Below are 18,766 nucleotides of genomic sequence, written 5' to 3' on the forward strand. Positions count from 1 at the left end.
GAGCAGCTCAGGCAGGAAGAGGTGTGGGTACAGGGAGAGGCGAGCACCCGGCTGATGCAGAGCTGCCGAGCGCAGGGGAGCTGGGCTGATTTTTGCATGCTTCAGAGAGCAGAAAACCAGGCTTTCTCTCGGTTAACGCTTTGCTGTTTTTTTTCCTTTCTTCCTGTTTTGGTGCTCCAGATGATCACCCCCCCACACTAAAACAAGGCTGGGTTTTTGCAGTCTTTCCCGATGCCTCTCTGGCACGAGGTCACCATGCACACGGATGCTTTGCAGGCTGCTCCAGCAAGACGCGGTTTATACTTCCTTTGGGCCATTACATGCTGGAGAAAAGTATGTGGTGCYGAGCAGGGAAGCCTGCGAGCATTACTCACTGCTCTGGACTCCTGCAAGCAGGGGGGAGTCCAGGGTGATTTCCTTTCAGGGACACCAGGGACTGAAAACGAGGTGTTTTTTTTTAACTGCAGCCTCTCCGTTGGCCTATTTTGGAGGACTCAGTTCCTCCCCTTGCTGTTTCACAGAACTGGGGAAATGCCGTGGAGCCTGTTCACTGGTCATAGGATTGGCTGTAGAGGGTCACAGAGGAGTGTATTTAGTTGTGTCCTGGCTCTTCAAGCCACCAGCAATGGGGTCTTTAAGGCAGGAATCAAAGAAGATGTGTAGGGAATAAACAGTCCCCTGGCTACCTCCTCCTCCTCTGTGGCAAAGAAGTTTAGACACCTCCTGAGCCAGGGGTTGTGTGGGAAGCAAGGGTTAAAGTGGCCACCAATGGGCCAGTCCCCCCAGATGGGCCAGGAGGAGCAGGTCTGGCTCAGTGGCTGTGAGGTACTATCATTTCCCAGGCCTTCAGAGATGGCAGGACTCGGCCATCTCCCTCCACGGCCTTTGAGACAAGTAGATCATTACAAACCAGTCAGCTCTTCCTCACCACCCTTTAGCTGCCCAGGGGGAGATGGCTCAGCTGGGAGCTGAATGAATGCAGTTTATGCCCTTTCTTTGCTGAGAGCTCCCAACTTTCTCTCCTGCTGGAGACAGTCACTGGCAATCCACCTGCAATTAGCTGGTGACCTGGAAAGTCACCTCGCTGAGCTGCTTGTGGAATCAAGCCACGGCCTGGAATTACTGATGTCCTTGGTGAAGGAGACTGTTGCAGTTCTTGGGATTTAGCCCTGAAGGGTCTCCTTGTTCAGTAGTCTCCTAGTCTAGCGAGGGAGCACTTTTTCATGACCTGGCAGCCCGCTGCATTACAGAGAGATGTTCCCTTGTCAGAGGGGTCCCATTCGCTCTTTAGAGGGCGTGTGCTGCTTCAGGAGAGGTGCAGGCTCTGTGCATGCAAATGGCCTGGGAAATCCCGTGGCATTCAAATAGAATTGCCTCCTTGTGCAAGTCCCCTCCAAGCATGCAAAGCGTCAGCTTAAAAATGGTCTGAGGTGTCAGTTCATGGTTTGGATTGTGGGTATCATCTGTGCTAGGAGGAGAAGTCCTGGTCTTTGAAGTTGGTCTTTGCAGAGGGATTACTGACCTGGAGCCTGCTGTGACTTGCATCAAACCCATCTGTAATCTGCTTTAGTAGGCCTTACTGTATTAGGCTGTATTGAGTATTCAAAATCACTTGCAGCGGTAGAGAGAGCAGTTTACCTAAGCATACCAAGTGCTCTAACCACTGTAGTCCAGGTGGGCTTTAGTCATGCTGATAAAGAGATGTCTGGGCTGTATCAGTGGAGAGAAGTGACCCCAGGGTTTCCAGGGGCAAAAATCACCAAGTCAGTCTGGCCGTGAACAATAAGAGATGTTGCCTTATGTAGAGCAAAATGACTTGATGCTAGCACTAGATTTGTTTGTTTGCCCTCCTGGACCTGGATAGCATGGTATGTGCTTGCCTTCTTTGGGCTAAAACAGTTGTATATTAGTCATAAAATGATCAAAGTCTGCTCTGACATGACTCAAGTTGGAACCGAACCCACCTTCTCATGGAGGTTGTCATGAGTGTCATGAGATATGTCAGTGTTTGGTGTGGCAGTTCGTTTACTTCCTCCTTTATGGTCTATCTGATGTCTTACTGCCATCCTGTATTAAACCTCTGTGTCTTATCTATAGTGCCACATTGCTTATTTGCTTGGTGGATGGTGAGTTTGAGCGCAGCTCCTCTTATGAACTGCTGTGAGCCTAGTTTCTCCTGGGAAGGTTCTTTAACCTATCTCAGTTCCCAGCTCATACCTGAGGTTAGCAACTGCTGCATGGTCCACACATGCCCCAGGGCTGGCGGGAACCTGCAGCTGGTCCTAACACAGGGTGCTCCAGCCAATCTGCTCTTGCTGAGACATGCAGGCATCAGCCAAGAGTATGAGCAGCACCTTGGCCGCAACTGGTCCTGCATTGGCCATCTTTGCATCTCTAATTTGTGTTGCTTCTAGGAGGCTCAGCCCAGACTCTGGGCAGGGTTTTTACTCTGCTTACTGGCCCTGCTGTTGATTTTATATACATTTGCTTTGGAAATTCAGGTCTTCTCCACCCTGGTTTCTGCTTTCCCTGATGACTGCAAATGTGGTAGGTTGGTAGAYGTCCCAGATGTCAAACAAGTCAGTCCTGACTGAAGAGCCTCTGAATTTAATTTGTCATCACCTTCTATTTAACTGAAACACATAACAAACACAACAGGTACAGATGCTTTTATTGAGGCTCTCGCTCAGCTAAAGGCTCGGAGGGTTTTTCTCTCTATCTCCAGATCCTTCTCACAGGCCTAGAAGCAAAATAGGTAACTCAAGACTTGAGGCACTTGATAATTCTAAGCTAAATGCCCAACCCACCCCTAATTTTGAGTCCTTGTTCAGGGCCTTAAACGACAACAATCAAGCAGGAAGAAAGCAGCAACCTATTCATCTTCCTTTGCGGGTCATCTTTAAAGAACACTTTCTATGAATAATGAAATTCCCAAAGTCTACACATAACTCTAGAAATTCCAGCACTCCGGTCCTGTCTGTACTTGAGATTTGGGATCAGGAGCTAATAATAGCAATGCCAAGCCAGCTGCACCCTATGGAGGTTGCTATTTGCAATGCTGAGCTCACAGCAGCTCCTGAAGAGCTCTGCAAGGTCCTCTGTGCACCAGCGAAGCTAAGCACTACACCTCACACCTGCAGCCAAAGCTGATTCGGCCTAGTTAGAGCCCAGATTTACAATCATTACATAGGAGAGCAGTGAATGTGAGGCCAGCTGGTTTATATTGTGGGTTTTCCAGGTGGGGTGGAGGCACTGAGGAACCCATGGCCCCCTTGTTAGCATTAACCAAATCAGGGCTCACGTGTGTCATGCCTCCCACATCCCAGCTCCTTCCAGGCTAGGAGGCCACCAAGAACAGGGAGAGGATTATTTTCCCAACGCTTCCAACGCCGCCGGCGTCGCTCAGCCAGGTGAGTCAACACTGCGCCCGGCTTCCCGCCGCACCTCCGAGGCCCCATTTACATTTTCGGAGCCGACTCAGGGCTTGGTGGGGTGTTGGGTGCTTGCGAGCAGCCCTGCCGACCGGGGCTGGGGAGGAACYGGTCCGCCGACCGCTCTGGGGCTCGACAGCCAGGAGCCGCCTGCAGCTGGGGAGGCCACTCGCCCCATCTGCCCCCGCTCCCCAAAGCCTCCACGCTCGCGGCTGTGAGGCAGATGTGGTGGAGAGCCGCCACCGCCGATCGACAGCCGGGAGGGGACGGTGTTTCGGGKCGAGGGCCGGCCTGGGAGGGACGGGGAGAGCAGGGCAGCCGGATCCCCAACATGGACCCCGCCGCTCCCAAGATGGCGGCGCCGGCCCGCCACGCCGCTCTCAAGATGGCGCCGAGGAGCGGCCGGAACCCGCGCGCCCCTTCCCGTCCTCCGCGCACGCGGGCCGGGGCCACGCTCAAGATGGAGGCGCGGGGCGGCCGAGGAGGACGCGGAGGAGTGGCGAGCCGCGGAAGCCGGGTCATGGCAGCGCCGGAAGAGCCGTGCGGCAGCCGGGCCGGCGGGGAGCCAGGCCGGGAGGCGGCTGGTTTGAGCGGCGCCCGGGGGCGGCGGCGGGCCCGCGGTGCCGCCGCGGGCTTCCCCTGAGCGGGGCGGGGGCAGCGCGGCCCCGCTCGGGGGTGGCGGGGCCGGAGCGGGCCCCAGCGGGGCCGTGAGGCGGCGCCGAGGGCGGCTGGGCTGGGGGGCGGCGGCGCTCTCCCCGCGGGGCCCGGTGGCCGCTCTCTGGCGCGGCCCAAAATAACCCTCCCGCCCTCGCCTGGGATCCCCCTTTTGGGCTTCTGAAAGGTTTGGGACACCGGGTCAAATCGCCCTTTGTGGGGGGGGGCGTTGCATTAATGTCGATCTGAGCTTTATTAAAGACAAGGCGAAAGTGGCAGCAGCCCCCGACGCCGCCAGCGTCGCTCCCACCGCCTCGGCGAGGTGGGGTTGCCCGGAGCCGGGCCTGCTTCCCGCACCCCGCGTGACGGTGATGTCCTCGGGGACACGGGTGCCGTGTCGCTTGTGTTCCCCGCGGGGCTGCAGCCGCGGCGAGCCCAGCGTGCCCACGGTGGCGGGGCTGCTGCGCGCRGTGTCGAAGGAGGGGAGCGTCAAGCGGAGGAAGAAGAAGGGGGCCCCCTGCTCTAGAGGGGACATAACTGTGGATCTACGCTGTTTCGAATGGTTAAGGTGTAAACACGTGGCAGGAGACCTATGGGTGCTCTGAAGCTGGACTGCAGTTCTGTTACTTCGTATATACACGGATGTATGCATGTAACCTTTCAAAAGAYTAAAGGTTATTTAAATAGATTGTGCTTAGAGGGAAGAAGGAGAGAGAATGTTGTGTTATGTTGTGAAAGAAGCGGGGAAAGTCACTTTCCCAGTTACAAAGTAAGCAACAAAAGTGGTTTAAATGTAAGCAGTTTTTTCTCATTTTAATGTGATCCATAGCAAAAGAGTACTGTGGCTTTRTGCATAGTTTTGCACTACCTCAGTGTTGTTTTCTAAGGGAAAGGTTTTTTTTGGCTTCTCCATGCAGACAGAAGTACTTCATGATTCAAATGGTTCCATTTCCATTTTGCCTCACTTTATAAATCATTCCAAGTCTCAAGGTATCTGTTTTCTCATGAGCTTTGCTGAAGTTTGAGATAGTAGCTTTTCTCTTTCTTTTTTTTTTCCCCCCCCAGGAGATCGTAAGTGGGGAGAGTGAGGAAGAAAGTAGTGGTGTCAACTTGATGGAGTTTTCTGATGAGATCCTTTTGCACATCCTAAGCTACGTCCCTTGCACAGACCTTGTCCTGAATGTCAGGAGAACCTGCAGAAAACTTGCAACGCTCTGCCTTGACAAGAGTCTAACCCATACAGTTTTGCTTCAGAAAGACTACAAGGTGGGGAGAGTAGCTTGCTTCTTCTGTTAGCTCTGAAGACAAATCTGACTCTGAAAAAGTTCCGAGGAGTAGAACTTTTCTATGTGTCTCCATAAATGTGCTGCTCTTGAACTCTGAAAGCAAATAAACAATAAAAATGTTTTTATAAAAGCATTTGTTTTCCAGAATGCTTTGTTAGAAGAGCTCTCTGTTCCCTTAGTTATATAAAATGCCATCAGTGAAAACTGTCTTCTTCTAGTTTCTGGAAGCTAAAATGAAAGTAAAATCTGACTTTTCATTTATAGCTGCCTTTGACTGTGGTTGTGTAAAGCTAATGTTTTCTCAAAACTTTTTTTCCCCGTGTTGTACAAAAAAATCTGTATGAACAGAAAAGTTTGCGCCTGTTGCTGTCAGGCATGCAGTTAGCTAAGCCAGAAAATATATATCTGTTGTAACAAAAATAAAACTAGGGAATGAAGAGTGATAAGTTTTTGAGGACTGTATCACCAAGTGCAGGCAAAGGGAAGCCTCTTTCCTTCATTTCCAAAGAAGGAATTGGATGAAGGAGAATGGAAACATTCTTCTTTCAATATGAGTTTCCATAGATAGCTATTGCTATATGTCTGCTGAAATAGCTTTGCCATTAGAAAATGGAGATTGTCCTCCGTTCCTCTGTCACTTGCTGAACAGATTCAGCCTCACAGTCAGTATTGTGGAACTGCACAAACTGAGAAGGTAAAGGAAATATAGCCTTAAGAGTCCAAAGCATGTCAAATTAAGCCAGCTATCGGCTGTATAATAATTCTTAGACTGTGCTAGTGTCTTGAGACATTTGGATGAGCCACGTAATCTGGATGCTAACCACTGTTATCTCCATCTTCAGATAGGAAACTGAGTCAGTACACGCTACTACCATATATCTCATTGAATCTGGTTTTGTTTAAGTACAGGTAAACAAAGACAAAGTGAAGCAGCTGATGAGGGATATCGGAAAAGAGATTTACCAGCTGAACATGGCTGGGTGCTACTGGCTGCCCAGCTCCTCTATTGATCATATAACACGATGCAAGAACCTGGTAAAACTGAACTTGTCTGGGTGCCACCTCACCTCTCTCCACCTCTCAAAGACACTGTCCATGCTCCAGCACCTGCGCTCCCTGGCAATAGACGTCAATCCGGGTTTTGATGCCGGTCAACTAAGCAGCGAGTGTAAAGCCACTCTTAGCCGTGTCTTGGAACTGAAGCAAACCCTTTACACTCCATCGTATGGTGTTGTTCCATGCTGCACTAGCCTTGAGAAACTGCTGCTTTATTTTGAGATCCTTGATCGCTCGCGAGAAGGTTTTATGCTTTCTGGGCAACTAATGGTAGGTGAGAGCAATGTGCCCCATTACCAGAACCTTCGTGTCTTCTACGCTAGGCTGGCTCCTGGCTACGTTAATCAGGAGGTGGTGAGGCTGTACTTGGCTGTGCTGAGTGATCGGACGCCTGAGAACCTTCATGCCTTCCTCATTTCTGCCCCTGGTAGTTTTGCAGAGACGGGAGCCACTAAAAACCTTCTGGACTCCATGGCTCGAAATGTGCGTCTGGATGCTTTGCAATTGCCTAAAGCCTGGATTAATGGCTCTGGCCTTCTGCAACACTTGAAGTTCAACAACCCTTTCTACTTCAGCTTTAGCCGATGCACCTTATCCGGTGGTCAGTTGATCCAGAGGGTTATGAATGGTGGGAAGGATCTTAAAAGCTTGACCAGTTTGAATCTCAGTGGCTGTATTCATTGTCTGGCTCCGGAATCCTTGTTTCGAAAAGCAGAGGATGACATTGACAGTAGCATTCTGGAAAGTCTGGTAGTGTCCTGCTGCAACCTGAGACACCTCAACCTCTCTGCAGCTCACCATCACAGCTCAAAAAACATAGGGAATCATTTGTGCCAGCTTCTGGCCAGACTAAAGCACCTACTCTCATTAGCACTACCAGTCTGCTCCATCTCAGATGTTGCTGCAAACATGGAAAAGCCTCCCATGCAGTCTAATGTGACGCCCCAAACATTAGGAAAGAAAGTCCGGATTGGGATACAGACATATTCAAATCAGAAGCCACAGTCTTCAGTATTCTGGGCTTTGATGGGAAGCCTTCCATTTCTGGAAAACTTGGAAATAATTGGGTCCAGTTTTTCCTCTGCCATGCCCCGCAACGAGCCAGCAATTCGGAACTCGTTGCCCCCTTGTGTCCGGGCACAAAGTGTGGGGGATTCGGAGGTAGCTGCCATTGGCCAATTGACTTATTTGCAAAGCCTCACCTTAGCACAGCTGCCAAATATCCTTACTGGCTCTGGGCTTGTTAGTATTGGATTGCAGTGCCAGCATTTGCGGACTCTTTCGTTGGCCAACCTGGGCATGATGGGGAACGTGGTCTATATGTCTGCTCTCATGGACATGCTGAAACACTGCAAGTGTTTGAGAGATCTCAGGTGAGGGGTTGTCACCGAACATCTCCATTTTGTTTGTGGACTTCTAGAAATCTAGTATGTGGTTGGTTGTGGCTAGCATAAAAATATCAAGTGTTTGTGTTCTGGTCAAAAGTAGCTGCAACGGCTTGAAAACTGAGTATTTTCCTTTCTGAGTTATGGAGAATAGGTCTCATGCTGTCCTCGAGGGCTCAGGCTATGCCCTTTAACCACTGTTTTAAGAGTATAAAGTCTTTATGCTGCAGCTGCCTTCCTTTTAGCTAAGGAAGAGTGGACACGACTTGTTTGGTGAGCTAACGGCCTGCCAGGGCAGGGTTAAACACTATATGCCTTTCATGACTTTTTGGCTTTGTATATGCTTAGATCTCTGGAAAACTTCCAGGGAGGAAGACACTCCTAGGGTATCTAGTTAATGTAGAGATCTCTTCAAGTTTCCCACTGTGATATTTTTCTACCTTTAGTTTGTATTGAAGTTTTGCCTTTTTGTTTTTTGTGTTTTTTTTTTTCTTTTCTTAATAATATATTGAAAACATTCCAAACTTAGAGTTCTTCTGTTGGTGCTCCTTTTTTGGTAGGACCTAAATATTTTTGCTTCTTCAAATAAGTTTTTGAATGTCCCTGTGTGCATAAAGAAACTTCAAAGTATCTGAAATATGCTTACTAAAGTAAAGAGCATGGTTTCCTTGCTACAGTCCATATGAACTCTGCAAATGTTATTACTTTAGAGAGATGCTTTTTTTTTTCTTTTTAAAGCAGCTTCTGTTGGTGAAATTGCTAGACCTGACTGCTCTGTTGTCCTCCTCGGTTCACAAAACAAGTGTACAATGCACAACAGCAGTAAAAGCAAGGCCAGGCTCTCAGGGAATACTCATGTGATTGCAGAGACAGTTATAGTGTGACAAAAAGTTACTGCTCTTCAGCTGAGGCTGGCGTTTGTGTGCGTCTTCCTAATCCAGTGCAGTAGTGAAGGGAAACAGAGCCTTTGTAACAGGCAAGGAGCRTATGGGTCTCATAGAAGGGGTGGCAGCTGTTGGAGATGGACTTGCTTGATGGCTTGAGTCACGTGAATGCATCTCTACCCTTCAAGAGATTAAACACCCGTGGGAGTACGGAGATCTGCGGAAACGGGTTTTGATGTGTGCTGCTGTGTCGCTCAGTTTAGGCCCTGTAGTTTCCTGAGATTTTGAAATGGAGGCCAAATGCGAGGCAGTGTAGAAGACAAGCAAGTCTTCTCGCAGTGACAGCTATGCATTGCAATGTAAGATGTCTTTTTTTTTTCTTTTTTGAGTAAAGTCCAGGAAGGTTTTATGTAGGCTTAAAAGGTTTTGAATGTTTAGTACTTCCTCCTGATAGTGCAGTTTCCATTTAACTAATTCTCTGCTTCTTTTACCCTTTTGTCCTCTCCCCGTGAAGGATTTTTCTCTAGGCTTAGAAATTACTTGTAGATGATATTCCAAAGCAACATTGTCATCTAGCGAGTGAAAGGAGGTACTGCAAGTGCGGTTCTCCTGCCACCTCCACGGAGACTGACCGAGAAACCTGCTGTGAGAAGGCAGGAACTTCTGTGCTTTTTCATCTAAGCTTATTATGGACCAATAAAATCGTAGAAAAATTAGAGAGGCTTCCCATTTCCTTAATGTTCATTTTAAGCTGTTACTGAAAGTGCTAGTGGGCTGTTATGTTCTTCTGCCGTTGTTACCTGACCAGCAGTCTCAGATTGGGACTTTAAGCCACAGTTTATCAATTAATAAGATTAAATTGCTGAGATACCCCCACATACTACAAAAGCCTGTGTAGCGATTATCCAGCTCAGGTTGGGACTGCCAGCATGTTATTACCTAGTGGATTAACTGTCTTGGAGCTCTTGGCCTTGCTGACCCAGTGACTGGGATTCCCGAGTACTCTGAGGTCCTGTAGTAAATCTGCATTAAGCAGACATGCTCTCCTGGTGAGACCGTCCCCGAGCAGGTTCTGCTCCCACAGAACGATTCGTGTGAGGGAGCAATCCAGTTAGGCTGCTGGTTGAAACACGGACCCCTCATTGGCCGTGTGTGGCTTCACTGAGCCGTTTTGTGGTCTTCTGGGTCATGATGCCAGACTGCATAGCAATAATAGAAAATCCCGAGTCTGTTCTCTGGGCCTAGTATTTAAGATAAAGCTTGGATTGATGATGGTTCTTGCTGTGGGAGAGCAGTAGCTTTGATCCTTTTTCCATCCTTTTTCCTCTGACCAGGGAGGGCTGATTGTGGTTGCTCTGGCTCAAAGGCGTGAGTTCTGCATCACCCTGTGTGCGTCATGAATTTTTCATGCCTGCTTCTGTCTAGGCAGTACACTGAATATGACTGGTTTGATCAGTGTTTGGTGCACTGGAGCAGTAACTCCCCAATTCGCATCAGCTGCTCGGTGGATGCCAGGTAGCAGAAGCTAGGCTGTTCTTGTTGTAAGAACAGGATGGACCTACTGGTCAAATTTAAGGCCCATCTTGCCAATGTGCTATCGTGGAAAACTGGCAAAAACAGGGTTACTCTCTGGCAATGCCCTGTGGGCTCTGGAATTCTGCAGTTTAGGGTCTTTCTGCGTTGGCATTGTATTTGTGTCTCTCCTCCAGATTGCATAGCTCAAGGGTAGCTAGCAAGCAAGAGGCCTGAGCTTGCAAAGTCGTGTTTGTCCTGCCATACTGCTGACGCATGCACATAGAAGGGTATCGCGTGTGTAAGTGAAACAGGTGGTGGGAGAAACTGGTTGCTCCATCTGCCAAACCCCCTTGAATGTTCTGTCTTCCCTCCGCTTTGAAAGCGGCTTAAGCATGAATTGCCCATTGACTTGTTTTTGTTTATTCTTGCAGGCTAGAACAGCCGTACTTCAGTGCGGGTGCCCAGTTCTTCCAGGCACTGAGTCATTGCTCTTCTCTCCAGCGGCTTTGCATYGTCTCCCGGAGTGGGACTCTGCAGTCTGACGCAGTGATGTCATTCATGGCCAACTGCCTTGAGGTCATCATGTGCCACATGTTTATGGGAGAATCTCTTACCGTTTGCAAAAATCTCCAGCAGTCTATTGTCCGGAGGTGAGTGCGGAAAGGGGTTGATGGGGGATTTCTGGAGCTGCTCGAGATTTATCTCCATTTCCTTGCCTGCCAAGGTTTATATGGCTTGGAGCACTCGTTCCAAGAAGCTAATAGGTACTGTGTAACTGCTTGGCACATGAGCTAGCCTCTTATTTTAATAAGAGTCAATAAGTGAAATATTTGGAGGTATTATATGAATTTTTGATTCCATTCCCACCCATGTTCTCTGCAGTTCTGTCAGGCCTGAGCTGAAGTTCTGGATGTACGGCTCCATCATAAATCAAACGGCAATTTTGTGTAAACAAAACATCTGGCGACATTTTAAGTACTGAGAGGTTTGACCTTGAAGCTTTCCTCCTTTCCCACAAGTGACTAAGATAATTCTGTCCTCTAATCACTTGTAAATGTCACTTACTGATAATCCCCCAGCAGTGCAACTCAAAGCCTTTAAAGGGTTGTTGTGAAGGGTTTTTGGGGGGGGCTGGGAGGGGGGAATGGTACAAACTGCCTTTGCACGTTTGGCAGTTCTTAAATGCATCTTGCCTGGCCCCTTGCAGTGTTCTGCAGCTCACATGGTGGGAAGCATTTGTGTGTGAGCCGTGAACTGCATTTGAAAAGAGAGCTTTTAATTACTCTTGGCATTTTGAAATCTTCTAATAGTGGCAGTCATCTTACAAAATATTTCCCGTGCAACAGACTTTCCATTATTATTATTTTTTTCTGTAAGGCATTTTCTCCACCTTCAGTCTGTTTTCTTTGTCACCTACTGTTGCTTTCCCCTGTTAAGCTCTAATAAAAATTTCAAATCGCATGGCATTATTACTGCATCCTAAAGGGTGCTCCTCCCCCCAGCCTTTCTCCAGCTTCAAACTGACTTATTAGACTTGGCTTGTTTCCTAGAATCAAATCCAGAAGAGCCTATGACTATATTAGCTACCTATCAAACTGCACACGAGATTGTTTGTTACTGCCTCCAGAAGACCTGTGTTCTTTTGGGCTAGTGATTGTTGGACACATCTAAGTGAATTCCTTGTGATGCGTCAAGGACGACTTGGGTTTGTTTTTTTGCCGGGCTTCATATCTGCGAAAGCATTCCTTGGTCTGATGCAGTTGTGCTTTGAAGATCCTTAGAAAGAAGTAAGCATCCGCAGTTCACTTTTTTTTTTTTTTTTATTCTGCCCTCCTGTCTGAGATGCCATTGCAGCACTGGCCAAAATTTTAACATCCTTTTACTGGACAGAAATATGTTATTCTGCAGTCATCTTTTCCTCCTTTTCTTTGTCGTGTATGGATCCTAACTACATTCTGTACCTCTTAATAATTTAAACCCTGGGAACTTTCCAAAGAGCAGCTGATGCCTTGTGGAAATGTTAAAAGCTATTTTTATATTTAGCAACAATTCTGGCTGTCATATTATTTTTCTTCTTTTGTATTTTATTAATAGGGACGTTTGTATGAAAACAGGATTTTTTATTTTAATTTATTTTATTTTTTTAAGAGAGCATCTGCTTCCACTGCTAATTCTGCACCTGAAGTCATAATCCTCTATGACATGGTAATTGGTGGCTCTGGAAACGATTTTGATGTCACGTAAGATTATGACTTCAGGAGGAGGATGAGCAGTGGGAGCAGATGCTCTCCTAAGCAACAAAGATCCTGTTCTCATGCAACTGTCTCTAGTAATAAAATGCAAGGAATGAAATACAGAAAATGATGTGTAAGCAAAGCCTGGAGTTTTCCATGAGCCATCAGCAAGCCTTTAACCATGTGACTTTTCCAGTGATCCCGTTCCTGTCCTTGCACAAATGTGCCTACAGATGGGGTCAGAAATTGACTTTCTCTTGACTGCATTTTATCTATTACTCCAAGGGCAAAGAGACATGCCGTAAAATCCCTGAGTGCATTTTCTTGCTGGCTAGATCATTGCTTAAACCTGTGGATGAGGGCTCAAGTTCACGCAGCATGGCTTCCTGTAAAAATGTGCTGCTAGCATGTCTTTAATCCAAGCCCTAAATTGTAAGAGCCTGTTGGGCAGCAGGTTTGAAGTTAGATATCCTGTGCCAGAATGAAAGAAGGTGATTTATCTTTTTTTGATTTGGAATTCGTACAGATGCTGAGTGCATGGGGAAAACGTGAAGAGCGGGTGGGAAGGCGGAAGCGCGAGCAGGGAGGGCAAAGCTGGAGCCTTCCTTTGTTTGCTCCCCTGCCTTTGAGCTGGGGGAATTGATCCGTATTCCTCCGGTCCCATTAAGGATTAGACTTCCTGGTTCAGGGCCAATTGAGATGACCTTTTTTAGGCTGAGAGCAGCCAAGGGATTGATGTTTTTGAACAGGGAGATGTGGCCTAAGTGACTTTCGCTTCTTCTCTTTTTAGAGGGGATTGGGAGAATGGGAGTGAGGAGCTGGAAAGGCCTAGGGCTGAGCATGCTCCAGTGGTTTGCTGCAGGCTGTAGAGCTGGGAGGGCTTGAAAATGCAATCTAGTGCAGTACAGGTTTTTTCAGACATTGATTCGCAGGAGGGATCAGGTCACAAAAGAGACTGGGACTGAGTGGGAGAGAACAGACTTAGTTGCCTGGTTTTTACTGCTGAGTTTACTGGAAGATGGTGTGTATACAAGGAGTGATGATGGGAGCTCGGGTATTAAATCTCTTGTTTCCAGTGGATGACTTAAAGCCTAAACTGATTCTCAAACTCTTCTCCTTGTCTGTAAAATAAGGATAGTGCTTATGTATTTATTCTGCCTGCCTGCCAAGAGGGTTACTCTCACATCTTTTAGTTCTGTGACAGCTCTAAACTAGGTCCCATGTTGTCCATTCTTCTTGTGGACATTTTCCTGGTTGAAGGTTGCTGCCATTTGACAGGGATTAGTTTTCATATTTAAATCATTAAAAGCCTCTGATTCCATTTTGCCTCTTTTGCAGTGAAACACAGTAAGCGAAACAGAAATCATCTGGAGCTCTCATCAGCAAACAAGAGGCTTGCAAGGGCAAGGTCTCCTCTGAGCTTTAGAGAAGACTGTTTCCCTGTGGGCAGATAAATCATTGCAGTGTTTTTCTTTATTCTTTTTTCTTCTGTGCGTATGGGAGGGGTAATCTCCCTTATGGTTCAGGGACGTACTCTGTGCACATAAGGGGAAAAAGGGCCCAGTGGTTAGAGTGGGAGATGTGGCTTGAGTGATCCATATCCACTTCCCTGATCTTCCTCAGATTTTGCATGTGACAGTGGTCTCATCTCACAGCTTCTCTGTAAAATGACATTTCTTTCTTATCACATGGTGCTCAGCTGCTGCCATGCTTCGCATAGAAGCAGACCTGAGGAACAGTGTTTCCCCTTTTACGCTTGCACCCAAACTTTGCCAAAGTGCTTAGCTCCCGGCTGTCTGTGCTTAAATAACGCTTATGTTAAAACCACTGTGGTGTTAATTCCAGAAGCACTGTAAAATGCCCCAATCCCAAGTTACTGGACCCAAGGTTGTAGGTTCAAGTGTGAGCCCAGTTCTGTTGCTGTGCAGGGGGCCTCCTTGAAATGGGAGATTCACTTCTTTCTTTTGAGTTGACTTACTGTGCTGTGATTCTTTCTAAATGGTTGCAAAGAGCCAGTGTGTCCAAGGCCTGTCCAGCCAGCGTGGTCCAGGAGGATGTGGCTTGCCTTCCCGGAGGGTTTTCAAATTGTGATTTTGTGAAATAGTCGGTAGATGGAGCTGTGACCTATGGTAGGTGTCCCACTATTCGATGCTGTCCTGATGTATTGCTTGCTAAATAATCTTGTTTATACGCCTGTATTTCTCTGCCCCAGAAATCTTGTGGGGAAAGGAATTTGGATGACTTCAGTGTAGCGCTGCTGCAAGGCATGGTTCCTGGGCACTTCAGATTTGCAAGAGAAGTTGCTTTCCCGGTAAAGCTTACCAGCAGGAAACAGGCTGGAAGAGGGGGTGGGAAATGCTTGGAAAATGTCCCCGTGGCCTCAAGGACAGTTTTTATTTTCCAGTGGGTTTCTTTGAATTTTGCTGGTGTTAGCTTAAGTGTTTAGGTAGCTCCTATCCTTGTAATGATTTCAAGGACTCTACAATACCAAACAATAGAAGCCTATGAAAAGTCCTTGAAAAAACACCTTGAAACAGATGAAGAAAGCAATAGTAAAAAAAAAAAAAAGTCTCCGAGAGAGAGTGGTGTCATTAGGGATTCTTCATACATAGGGGGAAAGCATCAAGGCGTAGAGCTGAGTTGTGATTTATAGAAATGCAATCCAAGTTAAGCTGTGGTAGAAAGCGTGGTTGGGAAGCGAAAGCCTGTGGCGCAGCTGAAGTGTGTTTTGGGGAGGTGGATGGGCAGCTTGGCTCAGCTGCTCGCATCTCCCGAAAGCGCTGCTGTAATCTCCTGTGGCCTGACAGCCGTTTGGAGATGGTGTAGAGGACGGGGGCTAGCTCGGGTCCTGGCGCAGCATCCGCCAGGGGTTGTATGCTGGGTCGGAGCCGCAGTGTTTGGCTGTCCTAGCTCCGCTACCTGCTGCAGGGCAAGCCAAGGTCTCTGCCGTTGGCGCCCTAGCCACGCTGGCTACCTGTCGCCAGCAAATGGCTCTGTAACGTGACTGCGGTGCTGTGCCTCGCTGCTCAGATGGCTCTGCGGGTTAAGCAGTGCTCTCAAGTGCAGTGAATTTTACTATTTTAGGACCGCCTGCCTGTTCTGGGGATCCAGGACCTGGAGAAAGAGAGGTACTAACTTAGCCTTCCTGTTCCTGCCTATGTCAGGTGTGAGCCCTGCTTAGTTTGAAGTGACTCACAATAGGACTCCTGCCACTTTCCAGGAATAGCTATTTCAATCCTAGTTAGATCTTGCTATTCAAACGTTTCTAGTGTTGTCTAAAATTTCCCCTGCTTGTTATTGTCCTTTTTTAACATTTAATTCTTGGCTGGATCTTTCCTCTTAAACTGCTGATGCCAATGGCCCTGGGAGGCTGTGAGAGCCACAACGTGGATGGGTTACAGGACCCATCTGGGACTCAGTTGCAGAAGTGGGACTTGCAGGTGGGAGCCTGGGGCTGAAACTCTGAGTGTTTGGGAAGTGCTGAGTGAGCCGGGCCCTCTTCTGATGCTCAGCACAGGGCTAAATTATCACGATTGAGTTTTTGCTCACCTCAGAGCTAAGCTTTCTCCCCTTCCTTATTGCTATTGCCTTGAAAGTCCCTTCAGCTTCTCTTTCTAGTAAGCTGATTTATTCTTCATGCCCTGATTCTCATTTTGGGCTTGGCCTCAGAAAAGCCCTTGTGGATGTTCCTTTTGACTTGTAGATCGGATGGGAGGGGGCTGTTAGGGCAGTAAGTGAGTGGAAAATCTTCTTTGAATTCTGCAAAGTCCTCCGCTGTCCCTTCTGCACTGCCCACCTGACTGCCGCAATTGTATTGACACTGCAAAAAGCTGGTATTACCACCTAGGGCTTATTTGAGATTTTCAAGCTGTCTTTAGCTTCCCTCCACCACCTTCTCTTCCTTCTGACCTTGAAAAAGTACCTTGCAGTGCACTGCTGTTTTTCCTGAATCCCAGAGCCAGCACGGTAGCTGCCAATCCCACTCCGCTAGCCTAAGCATGTTGTGGGCTCGGGCCCTGCATCTGATTGCAGAAGACTTAATGTATCGCTAGGCTGGYGTAGTGAATCATTAGCATCCTGTTCCAGCTTTCATTGTCTGTTTCATTTCCTGCTCTTAGAAACCCCTGAATCATTCTGTCACAGGCTGAATAACAAACCGCATCCTTGTCAGCTTGCRTTACCCAAGAATCGGTTGGCGGGCTTGGCGAAGACGGACTTTGCTTGGGGTGCGGTCCTGACACCTTTGCTTCTACCAGGGATGATGTTTAAGGGTGGGTTCAAATACCTTGCAAGCTAGCACAACTTGTGGGACCATCCCCAATTTTGTGTATTAATATATCTCCTTTGGGGGGGTACTAATGTCTCCTCCTTGAATGCATTCCTGCGGCTACCCCAAATGACTTGTTTTAACTGCTAGCTCATGTGTTTTGAAGGGAATTCAGTCCCCAAACCCTCCTTAGAGGGTAGATTGGTTTGTACGTGAAATAGGTTTCAAGCAGTGTCCTCCTCTCTCTCTCGGCTGAGAAATAATACTGGAATAGTGCTGCCGTGCTTTCTTTTCATGAGGGTGTATAAGGCTGAACGGAAGCATTAACTGCAGTTTTAAAGCATTTCCATAGTAAAATAAATCTAATTGAGCAGTTATTGCAGTAGCTTTTTAATTTGTGGAAGAGATTAGGAAATAACTTTCAGCTTGCTCTGGCAGAGCACTCCCCTAGGATGTGTCCTGGGCACTTTGGCATCGCTCCTCGGGTTCTTATTCCCTCCCTCTCTAATTGTCCGGTCGCATCTAACTGATGCAGAGTTCGGCTGGCCAAATAATGCAAGAACCTCAAACTCTGGAAGCATGTTTGATATAAGCCTCAGCTCACGTAGGAGGAGTAGTGGAGTGTCATTCATGCCTTACAGAGAGAGACCACAGTACAGGGACCCCCCCTCGACTCATGGGATGAGTTGACATGTACTGGGAGACTTACCAGTATTGTGTGTGACCGACTTCCAGGGAGTCTAGTTTATGACCCTTCGTCTCAGGTTGGAGGCTGTAGCCTCCCCTTAGGTGAAGGGAAATTACAGGCTTTGGTAGGATGCCAGTTGGTCAGTATAGACATGGTGGGTGGAAGACACCATTAGAAGACAAGACTTGGAGGAAATACCTTTTTGTGTGAGGTAAAAGCAACCTGAGGAATCGCAACTGCTTTGCTAGGGAACTTTTGAAGTCCGTTTCTGAGATTAGAAGGTGAAATCTGCTCAATGCTGATACTCTGTCAGGGTTGGCAAGGAGAGTGGTATTAGGCACCAGGTATGCTTTAGAGTCACTGTGTGCAGGCTTTGGAGCCCTCTTGAGGTGCCTGGGGGAATGGGTGGGTGGCAAGGGTCCACGCTGCTCACAGATGAAGGTGCCTGGGGGAATTCAACCCTCGGTTTCTTTGGTGTGGCTGGAAGAAGCTCTGGAGAAACTTCATTTTATGCTCTTGGCAGTCATTGCAAGCAAAGAGAGGTCTTGCAATTCCCCAGTACTGAGTTTTGGGACTGACCAGTGCAACGAATCCTAAGTGCATGTCTGGCCTTCCTGAAAGGATGCGAAAAGCATGCGTATGTATGTTGGGTCCCGTCACTTGTCAGCTGCTCCAGCTTGTCCTGGCACTTCTCTGTTCCACCGTGCCGTGCTTCAGGGATGGGAGTTTCCAGCCCCAGCTCAGGTACGTTGACTGAAGCTTACAAGTCAGATGCCACATTTGAACTTTGGAGATTTCCATCTTCCAGCAAAAACAAACTTATGCTGTGCCTGGCAGAGGATTAACAGGGTTTTTATGCCTGTGGATGAAAGAACTGTACTCAGGCCAAATGAGAGTCAGGCTGAATTCTCTTCTCTTGGGAAACTTGTTCCCCGCCGGAAGCAGCTTGCCAGGTGACAGGGCTGTGTGTGGAGTCTGCATGAAGGAGAGAGAAGGTGTGCGTCCACAGCAGAGATTAGAGGGCTGTTGTGAGAGTCATGTAGACTGGAGTCCAAACCTTCTTCAGTCCCACTGTACTTTGTTCCCCCAAATCAAGCTTCTTGAGGTTTCCTTTCAAATTCTCTCTAGAGTCTCTTTCCCCATAAGACCATCTCGTTTGCTGGAGTTTAAAAATCTGGCCTTGATCCACTCCTGACACTCCGTATTTCCTCATTTTATCTGATGTGTACTACTTCTATTGCCAGTGCTTAATTATACCACCTTGTGTGCCCTTATTCCTACTTGCCAGTATTTGAAATGGGATGTGCTGAAAAGTTTGGCATAGGGTTTTTTCTTAGTTCTCTCTGGAGATCTCAAGAGGAAATAC

The 18,766-nt window shown here is 47.8% G+C and overlaps 1 protein-coding gene across 19 annotated transcripts in view; it reads left to right on the top strand.

The window, feature by feature from the left end:
• Window positions 1-3,804: 3,804 nt before the first annotated feature.
• The window catches only part of FBXL18 (F-box and leucine rich repeat protein 18), a 44,933-nt gene continuing 29,971 nt past the window's right edge, over window positions 3,805-18,766 (top strand). For 14 of the 19 annotated variants that reach the window (XR_003256228.1, XR_003256229.1, XR_003256234.1 and 11 more), the window contains exons 1-4: window positions 4,279-4,729; window positions 5,151-5,351; window positions 6,281-7,800; window positions 10,643-10,861. Coding sequence is in view for 8 of the 19 variants with exons in the window: in XM_026083047.1 (XP_025938832.1) it covers window positions 5,199-5,351; window positions 6,281-7,800; window positions 10,643-10,861 (1,892 nt within the window). In the remaining 11 variants the exon portion in view is untranslated. Of the gene's footprint in view, window positions 4,074-4,278; window positions 4,730-5,143; window positions 5,352-6,280; window positions 7,801-10,642; window positions 10,862-11,093; window positions 11,311-11,761; window positions 11,999-18,766 lie in introns of those variants that run through there. The other 5 variants (XR_003256226.1, XR_003256227.1, XM_026083054.1 and 2 more) reach the window with 4 other exon arrangements.

Source organism: Apteryx rowi, unplaced genomic scaffold, assembly GCF_003343035.1.
Source record: "Apteryx rowi isolate R43461 unplaced genomic scaffold, aptRow1 scaffold_6, whole genome shotgun sequence".
Lineage (NCBI taxonomy): Eukaryota > Metazoa > Chordata > Aves > Apterygiformes > Apterygidae > Apteryx > Apteryx rowi.